Consider the following 15,112-nt stretch of genomic DNA (forward strand, 5'->3'; position numbering starts at 1 on the left):
GGGAGGGGAGAGAGAACTCACAGGAAGCACAGAAGCACACTGGTCTGCCATCAGGGAGCGCAGACCAAGTGTAAGGCCTGAGGGCCGGCTGAGGTCCTGTCACTAGTTATAAGCAGGTTCTTAGGTTCCTGGATCTTAACCGCCAACTGTAGCTAATAATCATGAACACTAAAAGTATGCACTTTATAATATTTTTTTCCCTTCATGTGAAAACAGTGTTGGAAATAGTTGATAAGCTAAATTGTGTATTACTATCATTAAATGTATCTTGTACCCTGAAATCAGTTCAAATTATCAAACCACATGCGTATCTTCAGAGAAATCAATGATTTTTTAAAAAGGTGTTTACCATTTAATAGGTTAAAATTTTTATGAGAAATATTTTTTAAAAATAAGACTTGTTGCCAGTCTGAATACAGAGCAAGTGCCAGGAAAGCCAGGGATACACAGAGAAACCTTGTCTCCAAAAACAGAAAGAAAAGGAAAGAATCACTTATTTTTACTTTGTAAATGTGGGTGTTTTGCCTGTAGGTATGTCTGTGTACTGCATATATGTCTGGTCCCCATAGAGGTCAGATGGGTGTCAGATCACCCGTCTAGAGCTACAGACGGATGTGGGCACCATGTGGGTGCTGGGAACTGTATCTGGATCCTCTTAGCCACCGAGCCATCTCTCCAGCCCCCAAAATTATTTTTGTTACTGTTTAGATGAGATGATTCCACCTGCTAAAACACATTTACTTATTGACTATAATTATATATAGAAGTGAAAAATGTGTTCAATGAATTGCAAAATTATATTTTGGTTCTGTAAATGAAGGAAAGCTGACAGAATAGAGGAGTCAGAACAAAGAAACAGCTCAGAAAGAAGGGCAGGGTGGCAGTGTACACACACACACACACACACACACACACACACACACGCACACACACACACACACACACACACACACACGGAACCACTGTGACAGAAATGCCAACAGATGCGGTATGAGGAAATCTCCAGGAGGGAGAGAGACAAGCAGGCACACAGCAGCTGCCACATGAGACACACTCCTCTTTCCTCTTTTAGGACACGGCTCATCTACCGATCTTCAGGACAAATGAGAGTGCTGGTGGCTGATGCTTGCCCAAATAAGAGAAAGAACCAGGATGAAGGGGAGATCTAAACCACTGATTAAATACTGCCCACCCCAGTTATGGGTACTGAAAGCAAACAGAACAGGAAGCAGTGAGAGAACACAGGGGAATTTTCAGAAATAACGGTAACGTAACCAACCATTTAAAAAAAGGCATTAAGAAAGCACAGGCTTAGTCTATGCAAGTTTCTGTTGTGAGAAATGTATCTCACCACAAGCATTTTTGTGTTCACAAATCAAAAGTATTTGAAAAGACCACTAAAGTACACTAAGAATTTTAAAAGTTCTGAATACGACTTTTTCAGATATAGTAAATCCAAACCATAATTTTTCTTGTATTACTGAAATTTCTGTCCCCAAAATGCTAACAATCTATAGGAATTTCTTAAAGAACCAACTAGAGGTGGAGGAGGTGGCTCAGTGGGTAAGCAAGCGTACTTGTTGCCCAAGCATGGGGACCTCAGTTGGGATCTCTAATATCTACATTTGTAACCTCAGTCCAAGGAGGAGGACCCCAGGCTTGATGAGGGGAACCTGGGAGCTCACAGGTCAGTGTGAGCTTCTCCCAAGGGGCCAGGTGGAGAACAATAGCAGAGGACACTCAGGGCCTAAACCTCTACCTCTACGCATGCCAGCACACACTTGGAAATGCTAGCTTACTCAGGGCTGCCTTGGAAATCACTCTAGAAGTGAGAGGAGGAAGTGTCCAAATTCTGTTATGGGTTAGTCACTGACTCATTCTGCTTAAAAATACTTTATATCTGATTGCGCCTACAGCTTTCCCCAAGATCTTGCTTAAGAAAAACATTACACTGAAAGGAGCGAGAATTTCTTCTTGGTGCTGTATGTAGACGGAAACCGGCCTTTTGCAGGCTCTGCAGGCTCTTTCAACATGTGTACTGTCACTGAGCCTCACCCAGCCCAACAAACAGCTATAATTGGATTAAGAAATTAAGCTTGTAAAGATATTTAAGGTTTTGTAAGTATTTCTATACACATCAACATCCATCCAGATATTTTTTCTTGTTTTTTTGTTTTTGTTTTTTTTTCTTGAGACAGGGTTTCTCTGTACAGCCCTGGCTGTCCTGGAACTCACTCTGTAGACCAGGCTGGCCTCGAACTCAGAAATCTGCCTGTCTCTGCCTCCCAAGTGCTGGGATAAAAGGTGTGTACCACCACCGCCCAGCCAGATATTTTTATTAAAAGATTATATAGATATATGTCATAACTCATAATGAATACAGAAATATATATTCATATCTTTATTTATTATACCATTTATTTATATGTGTATTATATCAATTACTATATCAATATATTAATATAACACATGGAATTAATGTATAAATTATTTTATATATTATAAAATATATATTTATGGTATATATTATAGTTCAGTATGAGCTATTAAATATACATGTGTTTATATATGTATAAAATATACAATAAATATATTTATATAATATATAATATATTTATAAAATGTATAATAAATAAATATATTACTGTACATTTAACTATATGTGTTATGGGTGTTTTGCCTATATATATGTCTAAACCACATATATGCCTGACTCACAGAGACAACAGAAGGGGACATGGGATTCCTTGGATCTGGACTTATAGACAATTATGAGCCACCATGTGGGTGCTGGGAACTGAACACAGGTTCTTTGGAAGAGCAGGCAGTGCTCTTAATCACTGAACTATTTCTCCAGCCCCATTTCTATACAAGAGAAAAAGGAAAATAGTTTCTTATTAATATAATATGGAACCTTTAGATGAAAGCCTACTGATAAACATACTAAAAATCTAAACAGTCTATTGTTAATGTATTCTACAAATGAAGGTTTATATAAACTTATTCAAATACATTAATTTCTTTTTTTGTTGTTTTGGGTTTTTTTTGTTTTGTTTTGTTTTGTTTTGTTTTTTCAAGACAGGGTTTCTCTGTATAGCCCTGGCTGTCCTGGAACTCACTCTGTAGACCAGGCTGGCCTCGAACTCAGAAATCCAGCTGCCTCTGCCTCCTAAGTGCTGGGATTAAGGCATGGGCCACCACTGCCTGGCCATATAAATTAATTTCTAACATGAAAATTCCATTTGTTTCTTTTTTGAATGCAATTGTGTCACCCTATAAAGTAGTAGTTCTCAAACTGTGGGTTGCGACTCCTTTGGGGGTCAAGTAACCCTTTCACAGGGGTCACCTAAGACTATCAGAAAACACAGATATTTGTATTATAGTTCATAACAGTACCAAAATTATAGTTATGAAGTAGCAACAAAAATAATTTCATGACTGGGGGTCACTACAACATGAGGGACTGTATTAAAGGATCATAGCATTAGGAAGGTTGAGAACCACTGCTATAAAGAAATCAGGTCTAGAACTTACAAGCCTTCTCTCTCTCTCTCCCTCTCTCTCTCTCTCTCTCTCTCTCTCTCTCATTCTGTGTGTGTGTGTGTGTGTGTGTGTGTGTGTAGGTACACTTGACACATGTCTGGAGGTCAGAGGACCTCTGATAGGACTTGGCTCTTTCCTCTTTCTAGTGTATGAGTCTGGGAGACTGACCCCGTCACACACTTACATTCAGCACCACTGCACAGGTCCCTCTATAGTCCTAAGAAAGGAATTAACAACCCCTTGAAACTGTAGCCTTCAAAAACAATGAGTGTCAGAGCCATGCAATTATTTCTCAATTAGAAACATTAAAAAAGCAATTCTTACCTTACCAAGATTTTCTTGTTCAGTAATATTTTTGGTATACTGTTCCCTAGGGAGTCAACAGAATAGTCAATGTTAGCTTGGGTGATTTCATCAAACAACAAAATTATATATCAGCACATCTATACATTTACAGTTTCAAGCAGAATCAGAATGGAACTCATCAGATACTTCGTTTTTCTTCATGTTTAAATTATTGTTCCAGTAAACAGTAATTTAAAAGGGGAAAAGAAGCGAAGCTTTATATAGGGAAATTAAGTTAAGAAAATTAAGATATACTAGTTCTAGTTATCTATACTTAAAATTGGCAACCCATCTGCTTAAATTACACATTGCCTTTTAGAGTCTATTACATAAATAAGTGTCTGACTCTGCGCCTCTGCTTCCAGGAAGTCAGCCACAACTTAAAAACATACAGGCAAATACTACTTATTTCACCAATGCATAGAGTACTGAGAGCTGGAAGACTGAATGCATACAGACGGGGAAGTGTTTATACAGATTATAGCAATCTACTGAAAGGAATAACACAGAGTTGTGAAAAATGAGGTATACCTATACATACTGAAGTGGAAAATATTCTAAATGAATATTAAGATAATTTAATATTGGGGCTAAAGAGATGGGTCAGAGGTTAAGAGCACTGACTGCTCTTCTAGAGGTCCTGAGTTCAATTCCCAGCAACCACATGGTGGCTCACAACCATCTGTAATAGGATCCGATGCCCTCTTCTGGTGCATTCTGAAGACAGCTATGTTGTACCTATATGCATAAAATAAATAAATCTAAAAAGAAGTTTAAAAAAAAGATAATTTAATATTATTTTTTATATACTCACATGTATGTATACATATATTTCCCATGTATTTGCTAACATGCAAATGTGCAGATATAGTAACATTTTCATGGTTGAATATGGTACAATGTACACTGAAGCATTAATAGTAGACTGTTAAAGCATAAGCCATGACAATATGGCCTGCAACTTTAAAAAAATTTTATTTTATTTCATGTGTTTGGGTATTTTGTCTGCATATATGTTTGTACATGTACTCCTGTGTGCCATATTAGACTGAGGCCATAAGTGGGTGCTGAATCCCCTGGAACTGAAGTTATACATTGCTGTGAGCCTCCATGTCGGTGCTGGAAATTCACCCCACATCCTCTGGAAGAGCAGCAGTGCTCTTAAACTCTAAGCCAGTATTTTTTTAAATGTTTTTTCTTTTCTTTTTTTAAAATTTATTTATTTATTATATGCAAGTACACTGTAGCTGTATTCAGACACCCCAGAAGAGGAAGTCAGATCTCATTATGGATGGTTGTGAGCCACCATGTGGTTGCTGGGATTTGAACTCATGACCTTCTGAAGAGCAGTCGGTGCTCTTAACTGCTGAGCCATCTCTCTAGCGCTTAAGCCAGTATTCTTAACCTGTGGACCTCGACTGCTTTGGGGGTTGAACAACTCATTTCTAGGGGTCACCACAAGATGAGGAACTGTATTAGGATTGCAGCATTAGGAGGGTGGAGAATCACTGCTCTAAGCCATCTCTCTATTATCCTCCACCCATCATCTCCGTCCCCCTTGCCCTTTTAAAAAGATCTCACAGAGCCCAGTATCGTCCCACACTTAGCTGGCCTTGGATTACTGAACCACCTGCCTTCACCTCTCAAGTGCTGGAGTTTCCAGTGCTGTGCCTCCACACTTTGCTTTCCTTCCCGTTCCTCTCCTCTCCTTCCCCCTTTCCTTTTCCCTCCCCTTCCCTTCTTTGTTCCTTCCCTTCTCCCTTCTTTCTTTTGTTCTTTCTTCCTTTCTTTCAACAGGGTTTTACTAGGTATCTGGCTAGTTTTGAATTCACCTAGGTAGCCCAGGCTGGCCTTGAGCACACAGTGATCTCTGTGAGTGCTGAAAATTCACACACACACACACACACACACACACACACACACACGATCACATACACACCTTTAACAAGGTCCTGCCATTTTTCTCAGGCTGGCCTCAAATTCATGTAGCCCAGGCCAGCCCTAACCCACAATCCTCCCAGTGCTGAGGTTACAGGTATGTGCCACTATGCTCATCACGTTTTGTCTGGAAAGCACTGAATTTCTACTTATAATGACTACTTTTTGGTTTTACAAATAATTTTTATAAGCTAAAAGCTCATTTAAAGTGAAAAATTAAAAGTATTTAAAAATTAAAGTACAATTATGTTATTAATGGTGGGTAAGGAAAAAAGTGCAATTTATAGTAGGTGACATGTTAAGGTCAAAGGATTAAGGAACAGATGGAAGTGTCCAGAGTAGTTTATGCCAATCTGACACAAGATAGTCATTTAGGAGAAAGGATTCTCAACTGAGAATACGCCTCTGTAAGATCCAGCCGTAGGCAAGCTGGGAATGCATTTTCTTAATCAGTAATGTGTGTAAGAGGGTCTGCTCAGTGTGGGTGGTGCTGCTCCAGGCTAAACTCAGGCTGAGCAAGCCATGAGGAGCAAGCCAGGGAGTACCACTCCTCCATGGCTCTCACTCCAGGTTCCCCCTAATTGAATTCCTGCCCTGACTTCCCAACATTTATAAGCTGAAATGAACTGATTTTGGTTAATGGTATTTTATCATACAATAGAAACCCTAAGTAGACAAGGCACATGGGAGGACTCTCTAAACCCCATATGTTTGTTTGTTTGTTTCTTTATTTAGGGTTTTGCGAGACAGGGTCTTTCTGTGTGACGGCTCTGTCCTGAAACTCATAGAGATCTACCTGCCTCTGCCTCCTAAGAACTGTGATTAAAAACATGTGTCACCATGCCTGGCTAGCCCTTATATTTAAATGCAAATACTGTTTTATTTTTCTGTGCAAACTTAGATTAAACTATTAGAAGAATGATGCAAGGTAAGATAGAAAACCCAGCAGCCCCAGCAGAGCAAGGCCATCCCCCTGCAATGCGAGGCACAAGAGGGGCTAGGATGGGGGTGAACAGGCACAAGAGGGGCTAGGATGGGGGTGAACAGTGTGTGGCCAGGGTCCTTGCTGAGGAGCACAGACAGTGCACTTGCATCAGAGGACAACCTGCAGGACCTTATTCAGGTTGTCAGGTTTGTTGGCAAGCTCCTGTTCTCTGAGCCGTTTTGCTGGCCCCTTTTACAGTATGTATATGCACTGCTGTAGCTACAGCACAATACAATACTCTTCTCCCAGAAGGCCTGGGAGATGTGAACTCTGATGACTGTGTATGCATGTCATATGGGTGTGCACCTGGACATGGCTGTGCAGAGGCAGGGGCAGCTTTCTCCCTTGCTCACTTCTCTTCCTTATGTCTAAAGCAGTCTCTCCTTGAACACAGAGCTTGCTCTTTTGGCTAGACTAGCTGGACAGTGAGTCCGGGAAATGTCTGTTTCTGACCCCCACTGCATGGGTTATAGACACATGCCATCATATCTGCTCTGTTTGGGTGCTGGAGACTCATACTCAGTCCTCACACTTGTGCAGTAAGCACCCTACCCACTGAGCTAGCTCCCGGCTATACTGATTTTGTCTTACATTTACTTATATGTGTATGCACATTCAAATGCCTGAGCCACACATAGCACATGTATGGAAGTGAGAGAACAACTTATGGGACTCAGTTCTCTTCCTCCCTTGAGGGTTCTGGGGATTAAACCCATGTTCTCAGGGTGGCAGGAATTACCCTTATCCACTGAGCCATCCTGGGGCCCCATGTTGACTCTTTTAGTGATGAAGTACATCCTGTCAGAAAATCATCACATGTAACAGTTCAGGGGCAACTATAGCCTTCTTCATTTTTATACTGATAACCTTGAAGAAGCAAATGAAAATTCTAAGATGTCTGTTCATCATCATTATCATCATCATCATCATCATCATCATCATCATCATCATCATCATCATTTTACTTTTTTGTATGAGTACACTGTAGCTGTCTTCAGACACAGCAGAAGAGGGCACCAGATCCCATTACAGATGGTTGTGAGCCGCCACCATGTGATTGCTGGGAATTGAACTCAGGACCTCTGGAGAGCAGTTGGTGTTCTTAACTTCTGAGCCACCTCTCCAGCCCCAATGCCTGATCTTAAGAACAAATCAACTACTCTTATTTCTTACCACTAACAATATAGACTAGAAGAACAAAGTTTGGGCTGAGCAGTGGTGGTGCACACCTTGCTACTTAGAGGCAGAGGCAGGTGGATCTATAGAGTTTGAGGCCAGCCTGGTCTATAGAGTGAGTGCCAGAATAGCCAGGGGTACACAGTGAGACTCTGTCTTGAAAAGAAGAAAAAGACAAAGAAACCCCTCAAGTTTATGGTGTTTGAAAGAATCTGAATAAGGACTTTTATAGTTACTATGTGAGAGCTATAGAGAGTTATAGTTACATAGTAACTATAACTAAAACCACTCTGTTTACAGGAGACCTGCAGGCTGCCTTGCCTTCCAGCATACTCCACAGACTGCAACAGACACCCTCTACAACAGACAAGTTCCCAGGCTCCTTCTGGTAACACTAATGTACACACTGTTGCGCAAAATCTCAAGCGCAGGCAGGCTCAGACAAATGCGACTCCTCCCTTCAGTGGTCTTACTGGAGAGTAAGAAGAAAACATGTATCTGTGACAATGGGTGAAGAAGGCTTAGCTCCGGGGACTGCACTTTATTACAACTTGCAAATATTTTACAAATAAATTATTTTAAGGCAAGAGTTGATTCAAGTTGATTTAAGGCAAGACTATGCCACAGTTGAGACTACAAAAACTCCCCCAATTCAAGGACTAAGCACTATTTACATACAGTTCTCCTTTCAGAGGCTCGCATACTGCAGTCACATGCTTCTAGCTAAAAGGCAGCTGCCACACTGCACTACTAGCAGGTAGATGGCCAGAGTCCCAGCCATGTGTGCTTAACGAGATGACATTAAAACACTAATGCTTATACAGAGCAGCTATAAAAGCACACATATTCCTGGGGCTTGGAGTAGGGTTAATGATTAGTGTAATGTGAAAGGCTTTGGAACCAGACAGTGGTGATGGCTCAGCATGGTGAATGTAATCAGGGCCACTAATCACATGCTTGGAAGTGACTACAGTGCCACATTTTATATTTTATACAAATATATATTTGCTACATGAAAACAAGCAAGCAAGAAGCACAATTATATGTACTCCTACCCCATGAGGAGGGCTGGAATATCCTAAGATTCAGTCTTCGACAGTAGCGTAGCATCTGATAGCTAAAATATTCTCTATGTTCCTATCTTACTTATAAACTTTCTAGAGTTAAAGACAAGGAGTCAATCATATGAAAATAAAAATCACTTGCCTAATTGCTTTCCTCTTTTCTTGTTGATCAGAAGAGACGTATGCCTTCATCTCATCAGTAGCTCGACGAAGCTGAACTTCTAGGTTCTAAATGTAAAAACAAGTTTTAGGAAGTCATTAATATTGGGGGGAGGTCTCAGATGGGGCCTACAAAATGGTTTACTGGGTAAAGGCACTTGCCACAAAGTCTGACAACCTGAGTTCAATCCCCAGTACCCATACGGTAGAAAGAGAATACTGAATCCTGTTAAGTTGTTCTCTGACCTTCACATATGCACCAGGGTACATGGTGTATATGATCACATACATAAGCAGTCAATAAATCAATAACACATTTTTTAAGTCAGTTATGGTGGTATACATCTTTCATCCCAGCCCTCAGGAAGTAGAGGTAGGCAGATTTCTTTGAGTTTGAGGCCAGCCTAGTCAATGTAGCAAGCTTCAGAACAACCAGGACTAGAGACCCTATCTTAAAACACAAACACAAACAAACAAACAAACAAAAGAAATGGACAAATTTTAAACTTTTTCAGGAATGCTTCTGACCCCACTCTTTGCCTTACCTTAATCATGCAGTTTGTATAATGGTATTTACTTTCTTCTTGAAGACATTCCTCACGAAGTCCTCGCACTTCCTACAGTATATAATGTTACATGGGCAACAATTATTGAAAGAACAGAAGACACATTGGATATAAATGAACAACAGAGGAGCAGCCATCAGAACCATCTCCTTAGCGCAAGCTCATCTATGACAACTGCGCAGGCAGGCACCGCTGGCTCTGAGACCAGTCCTAACACTTTCTAACCTTGGGGCAGTTACTCATTTATTAAGTTCTACTGTGTATCTAGCACAGGGACACAGCAATGAGGAAGAAATGGGGTCCTTCCTCTCATAGACGAGGAAATAGGGATGAAGACTGGTTCCGATGGGTAAGGTTCATGTGGACAACTCAGTACTGAGGAGATGGTACGGTGAGGTGTGTCAGCCTGTGGTGGGGAGTGGGAAATGCTAGGCAGAGGGATCAGAGATGTGTCTGAGCAGGAGCTGACTTTCAGGCTGAGATCTAAGTGCTGGAGTAAGGGGGAAGAAGACACTGAATGTCCCAGGCAGACAGGGGCACACACAGTAACCTGGAAGTAGAACAGAGCTTGGCCAGTATGCAGTTTAGATACAAGGCCACTGTGCTGGACAAGGAGGAGGACTACAGGACACAGATGACCTTGACCAGGCAGCTGGAGCCCCGTACTATATAGCCTGAAGGTTAGGTTTACTTCAAGTGGACTAGGGAGCAAGTGGAGGGCGGTTTACATATGACACCACGTCTGCACTAGGAGATTAAGCATAGGAAGACACCAGTGGATAGATGGTTATTGTGGAGGTCTGCCCAAGAGAAAATGGACCTTAGGTATTGGTCATACAGATGGAAAAATTCAGAATATACATATCAAGTTTAAAGGAACAGAATTTCTGGTACCTTGGAGGCATGCTAGGAGGCAGTGGTAAAGATGTAAGAATGTCATGACTCTGAGGGGGAAATGTGCACACTTGGGCAGCTTTGGGCAGCCCTCTTCTTACCTGCTCTAATTTGGACCGGTTGCTTTCAAGGCCTGCTGCACAGCTATCATACTGGGCTTTCTTCTCATCACACTCCTGGGTTAGTTCCTAGTTTGAAAAGGGCAGATGATTAAGTGGAAAACAAAGGCAGAAAACGTGCCTCGGAAACAATGCGCGTCCTTGTCAGTCCTGTAACTTAACTCTAAGCTTCTGGCATGCTTACGAGTTATTTATACAACAACTGGACATTCAAGAATTATGACAGACGGAGGTGCTGATAAGAACAACGGCTGCCATGTACTGATCTGTGTGCCAGGCTCTGGCTTACGAGCTGGGATACAAGAGTGAACAAGCAGCAGCCCCTAAGTGATGCTCAGAGCCACGGCTGCAGTGTGACCTGCACAGGAGCACACCTTAGACCTAATCCAGGCTTGGGGGTCAGTGGAGACAACTTCCTGGACAAACCAATATCTAAACTGAGAATGAGGGATTAGTAAGAATGGTTAGGGGAAGGTGAGCAAGGGAAAGGAGATGCTTTAAAAAAAATAAAAATAAAAATGAACACTGTGTGTAAAGGATTGGAAGCAAAGGAGAACAAAAATTCAGGGATGTGTGAATAATGTCCATTTTTGGACTAAGTTTGGGAACGCGGAGAGAGGAGGAGGAGGAGGAAGACGTACGTGGGCTGTGATAAGAACTCTGAATCCTATTAGAACCCTGGACAGTAATTAAATCTTCAGTATTGAAGGAGGTGCTGACTGTCACCTCCACATAAGGCAGAACATGCAGAAGGGTCAGTACCTTGCTGAGATTATACCGCTGTGAAGGGCAGAGTCAAGTGAGTTCAAGCTCTTTTAGTACTTTCAAGGTTTATTTAGATATTTAGAAGGAGATAATCTGAAAATCTCCTGCAAATACACAGGGATGATAAGTAGCTGCAAATGCTTGCTAAGGAGAAGCAAATGTCTCTTAAAATCCAAGGCTGAACTGAATTGCCAAGGAAGTAGAATCATCAGTCTTAGAAACCAGAGACTGGCAGTGCTATCCTGGGGACAGGAGTCTGCACAGCAGAGGGATAGTAACCTCTACTGGGATGAGAGAGCATTGGGAACACGCAGGGTGAGGAGCTGGAGCTGAGGACCCTACAGTAGACCCAAGCTGCTCTCAACGTGGAAACTTCCAAAGGTTAAGGGGCAAGGGTTAGAATTAGCCTGAAAAAAACCTTGGTTATCCAGAAGCATCCTTGGACACAGGAGCACACGCTGAGACCTTGCAGGCACGAGTCCTGTTGCATGTGCTGTCTCTGTGGATTGGGGCTACATACGGCTTGGCATAACTAGAACAGTGAACGCTACAGAGGAGCTGTAGCCCCATGGGGTACAGTGAGCTAAAGCAGAAGCCAGGGAGGTGGCTCAGGGTAACAGACTTGTCAACAAGCCTTATGTCCAAGTTCAACCCCTGGGAGCCACACGGAGAAAAAAACTGACTCTCACAAGCTGACCTCTGACATCTGCACATGTATACACACACACACACACACATGCACACACACACACACACACACACCCATGCACACACACACACACACACACACACACTCACACATGCACACATACACACACACGCACACACACACACATGCACACACGCACATACGTACACACACGCACTAAATATAAATAGTAATAATAAATAAGGCTTTATCACGTATCTTTAATCCCAGCACTCAGGAGGCAGAAGCAGAGGCTGGTGAATTTCTGTGAAGAATGCAAAGCCAGCCTGGTCTACACAGTGAGTTCCAGGGTTATACAATTAAGACTCTGCCAATAAGTAAATAAGTAAATAAATAGACAGACAGACAAATAAATAAAATCTATTTACTAACTCCCATAAAATTTCTGGAAAATATTGAAAGCCCTACTAAGTTACATTTTCTCTCTCTGATGAAGAAGCAGATAGGAAATATAATACCTTTGAGACAAGGTCTCAAATAGCCTTAGCTGGTCTTGAACTTTTTTTTTTTTTTGAGATAGTGGCTCTCTGTATAATTGTTCTGGCTGTTCTGGAACTTAACTATGTATACCAGGCTAGCTTTGAACTCTCAGAGATCCTCCTGCCTGTCTCCTGAGTGCTGGGATAAAGGCGTGTGGCACCATGCCCGGCTGAACTTGTTTTCTATAATGAAGATTCCTTTGGGCTTAGTAGAGAAGCACCAAGACACAGTAACACAGCCTTAGTAATGCTGCTCGCTCACAACTGGGGCAGGAGAGCCACACAACAATGGGAATTTCTTACTTTTTATAAACTTAAAAAGAGATTTACTTTTATTTACATGTACATGATGGTTTGAATATGCTTGGCCCAGGGAGTGGCACTATTAGAGGTGTGGCCCTGTTGGAGTAGGCGTGTCACTGTGAGTGTGGGCTTTAAGACCCTCATCATAGCTGCCTGGAAATCAGTCTCCTCATAGCAGCCTTCAGATGAAGATGTAGAACTCTCAGATCCTCCTGCACCATGCCTGCTTGGATGCTGCCATGTTCTCACCTTAATGATAATGGACTGAACCTCTGAACCTGCAAGCCAGCCCCAACTAAATGTTGTTTTTGTGAGTTGCCTTGGTCATGGTATCTATTCACAGCAGTAAAACCCTAACTAAGACAATGTATGAATGTCTCTGTGGACATCTGTCACATATGTGCAGGGGCCCATGGTAGCCAGAAAAAGGTATCAGAACCCTGGAGCTAAAGTCACAGGACGCTGTATGGGTGTTCTAAGTCACTTGAGACTCTAAAGGGGAGAAGGCTCTGCCTAGAAATGAGGCCTACACAGTAATCTGGGGCTTCTCTGTACTAGGAATTAGCAGCTTGGTGAAGGTACGAGCTGGGATATGAGGCCATGCCTTAGGCCTGGGATGGAGAGAAAGCTGCAGGGGTGTGGCTGCACCCCTCTGTAGCAGCAGCATCAGTGGTCAAGATGACCTCAATTCCCTTCCACGCCATCCTAGCCCAAGTGCTGGATTATAGGTGCTTGCCACAGCTCCAGCTTCGCTTGGGCTGGGGATTAAACCTAGGGCTCTGGAATGTTAGGCAAGCACTTTACCAACTGTGCTCCACATCCTCAATCCCTCCATGCTTCCCCATATACAGTGCTATATAGTCTTAGTCATGTATAATTTGGGGGGTTTGGAGGGTTTTGGAGACGGGATCTTATGGAGCCTACGATAGGCTTCAAGTTTAACATGCAGATATAACCAGAGATGACCCTGAACCTCTGATCCTTCCAGCTCCACCACATCCATTTAGTTTTACTTATATAAGAAAAAAAGCAATCAGTCAATAAAAAGTTTTTCAAAAAAACTAAACTATTAGATTGTATATTCTAAACTGAGTAAACAATTACAATTGCATGTAATTAATTATTCCATGTAATTACACAGCTATAGAAATACCTCTAAGAAAATAAACATTTCAAGGTATTATTTAGTTACAGATGATTATAAATTTTTAGATAAATGTTAAGGTGTAAATCTTGAGTTGGTGATACTCTTGATTTTAAATATTTATAAAACTTAATTTTAGAATGTATTCTAAGTGCAATAGAAATACTTGAGGATAGCCCATTAAAGTTAATAGTATACAATATTTTAAAATACTCTTGGTCTTTAAACATGATAGTGTCACTGGGCATGGTGGCACATACCTTTAATCCCAACTCTTTAGGACTGGGACAGGCTGATCTCTACAAGTTCAAGGCCAGTCTGGCCTACACAGTAAGATCTTCACTTAAAACAAATTGAAACAAAACAAAATAAAAAGGCAAGGCCTAAAAGGATGTGAGATTTCCTTAGTTCATGAGTTCTGGGCAATAAATAGTCAGGCCCTCTCCCAAACACTGACAACAATTGGAATGTAAACAACGGCTGTTAGGACTTGGGGATGTAGTTTACTGGTACAATGCTTTGCCTGGCTGTGTTAAGTGTGAGACTTCATCTGCAACATCATGAAAGTAAAACAAACAAACAACACCTTTGAAAGGCTAGGGAATAGTTTAGTGGCATGTCAAAGACCCTGGATTCCATCTCTAGCACCACAAAACACACAAATAAAATCAAGAACAATAGAGAAGTTAGTAGTCAACACTTTGGTATAAAAAGGACTAGAAAGGCCATCGTGTGAGATACTGAACAATAAGGTAGTGGGAGCTGAGGTTCAAGGCATAACTAGCTCCCACAAGTGGAGGAAAAGACCACGATATGGAAAAAAGAAATTGTGGTAAAAAGACTGGCAGGTGGCAGAAACAGAGGAAGATCCCTAGAGATTCAGGGGGTCACATTACATTACTGGTGTAGTGTTACATACACTG

The 15,112-nt window shown here is 41.6% G+C and overlaps 1 protein-coding gene across 3 annotated transcripts in view; it reads right to left on the reverse strand.

Annotated features, from left to right (window-relative positions):
• The window catches only part of Ift81 (intraflagellar transport 81), a 74,397-nt gene that overhangs the window by 12,606 nt on the left and 46,679 nt on the right, over positions 1–15,112 (reverse strand). For all 3 annotated transcript variants that reach the window (XM_031337787.1, XM_031337784.1, XM_031337785.1), the window contains exons 15-18: positions 10,772–10,858; positions 9,756–9,827; positions 9,194–9,279; positions 3,868–3,913 (exon numbers count right to left, since the gene is read on the reverse strand). In XM_031337787.1, the coding sequence (XP_031193647.1) occupies positions 3,868–3,913; positions 9,194–9,279; positions 9,756–9,827; positions 10,772–10,858 (291 nt within the window). The remainder of the gene's footprint in view (positions 1–3,867; positions 3,914–9,193; positions 9,280–9,755; positions 9,828–10,771; positions 10,859–15,112) is intronic.

This window comes from Mastomys coucha, unplaced genomic scaffold, assembly GCF_008632895.1.
Source record: "Mastomys coucha isolate ucsf_1 unplaced genomic scaffold, UCSF_Mcou_1 pScaffold22, whole genome shotgun sequence".
Classification (NCBI taxonomy): domain Eukaryota; kingdom Metazoa; phylum Chordata; class Mammalia; order Rodentia; family Muridae; genus Mastomys; species Mastomys coucha.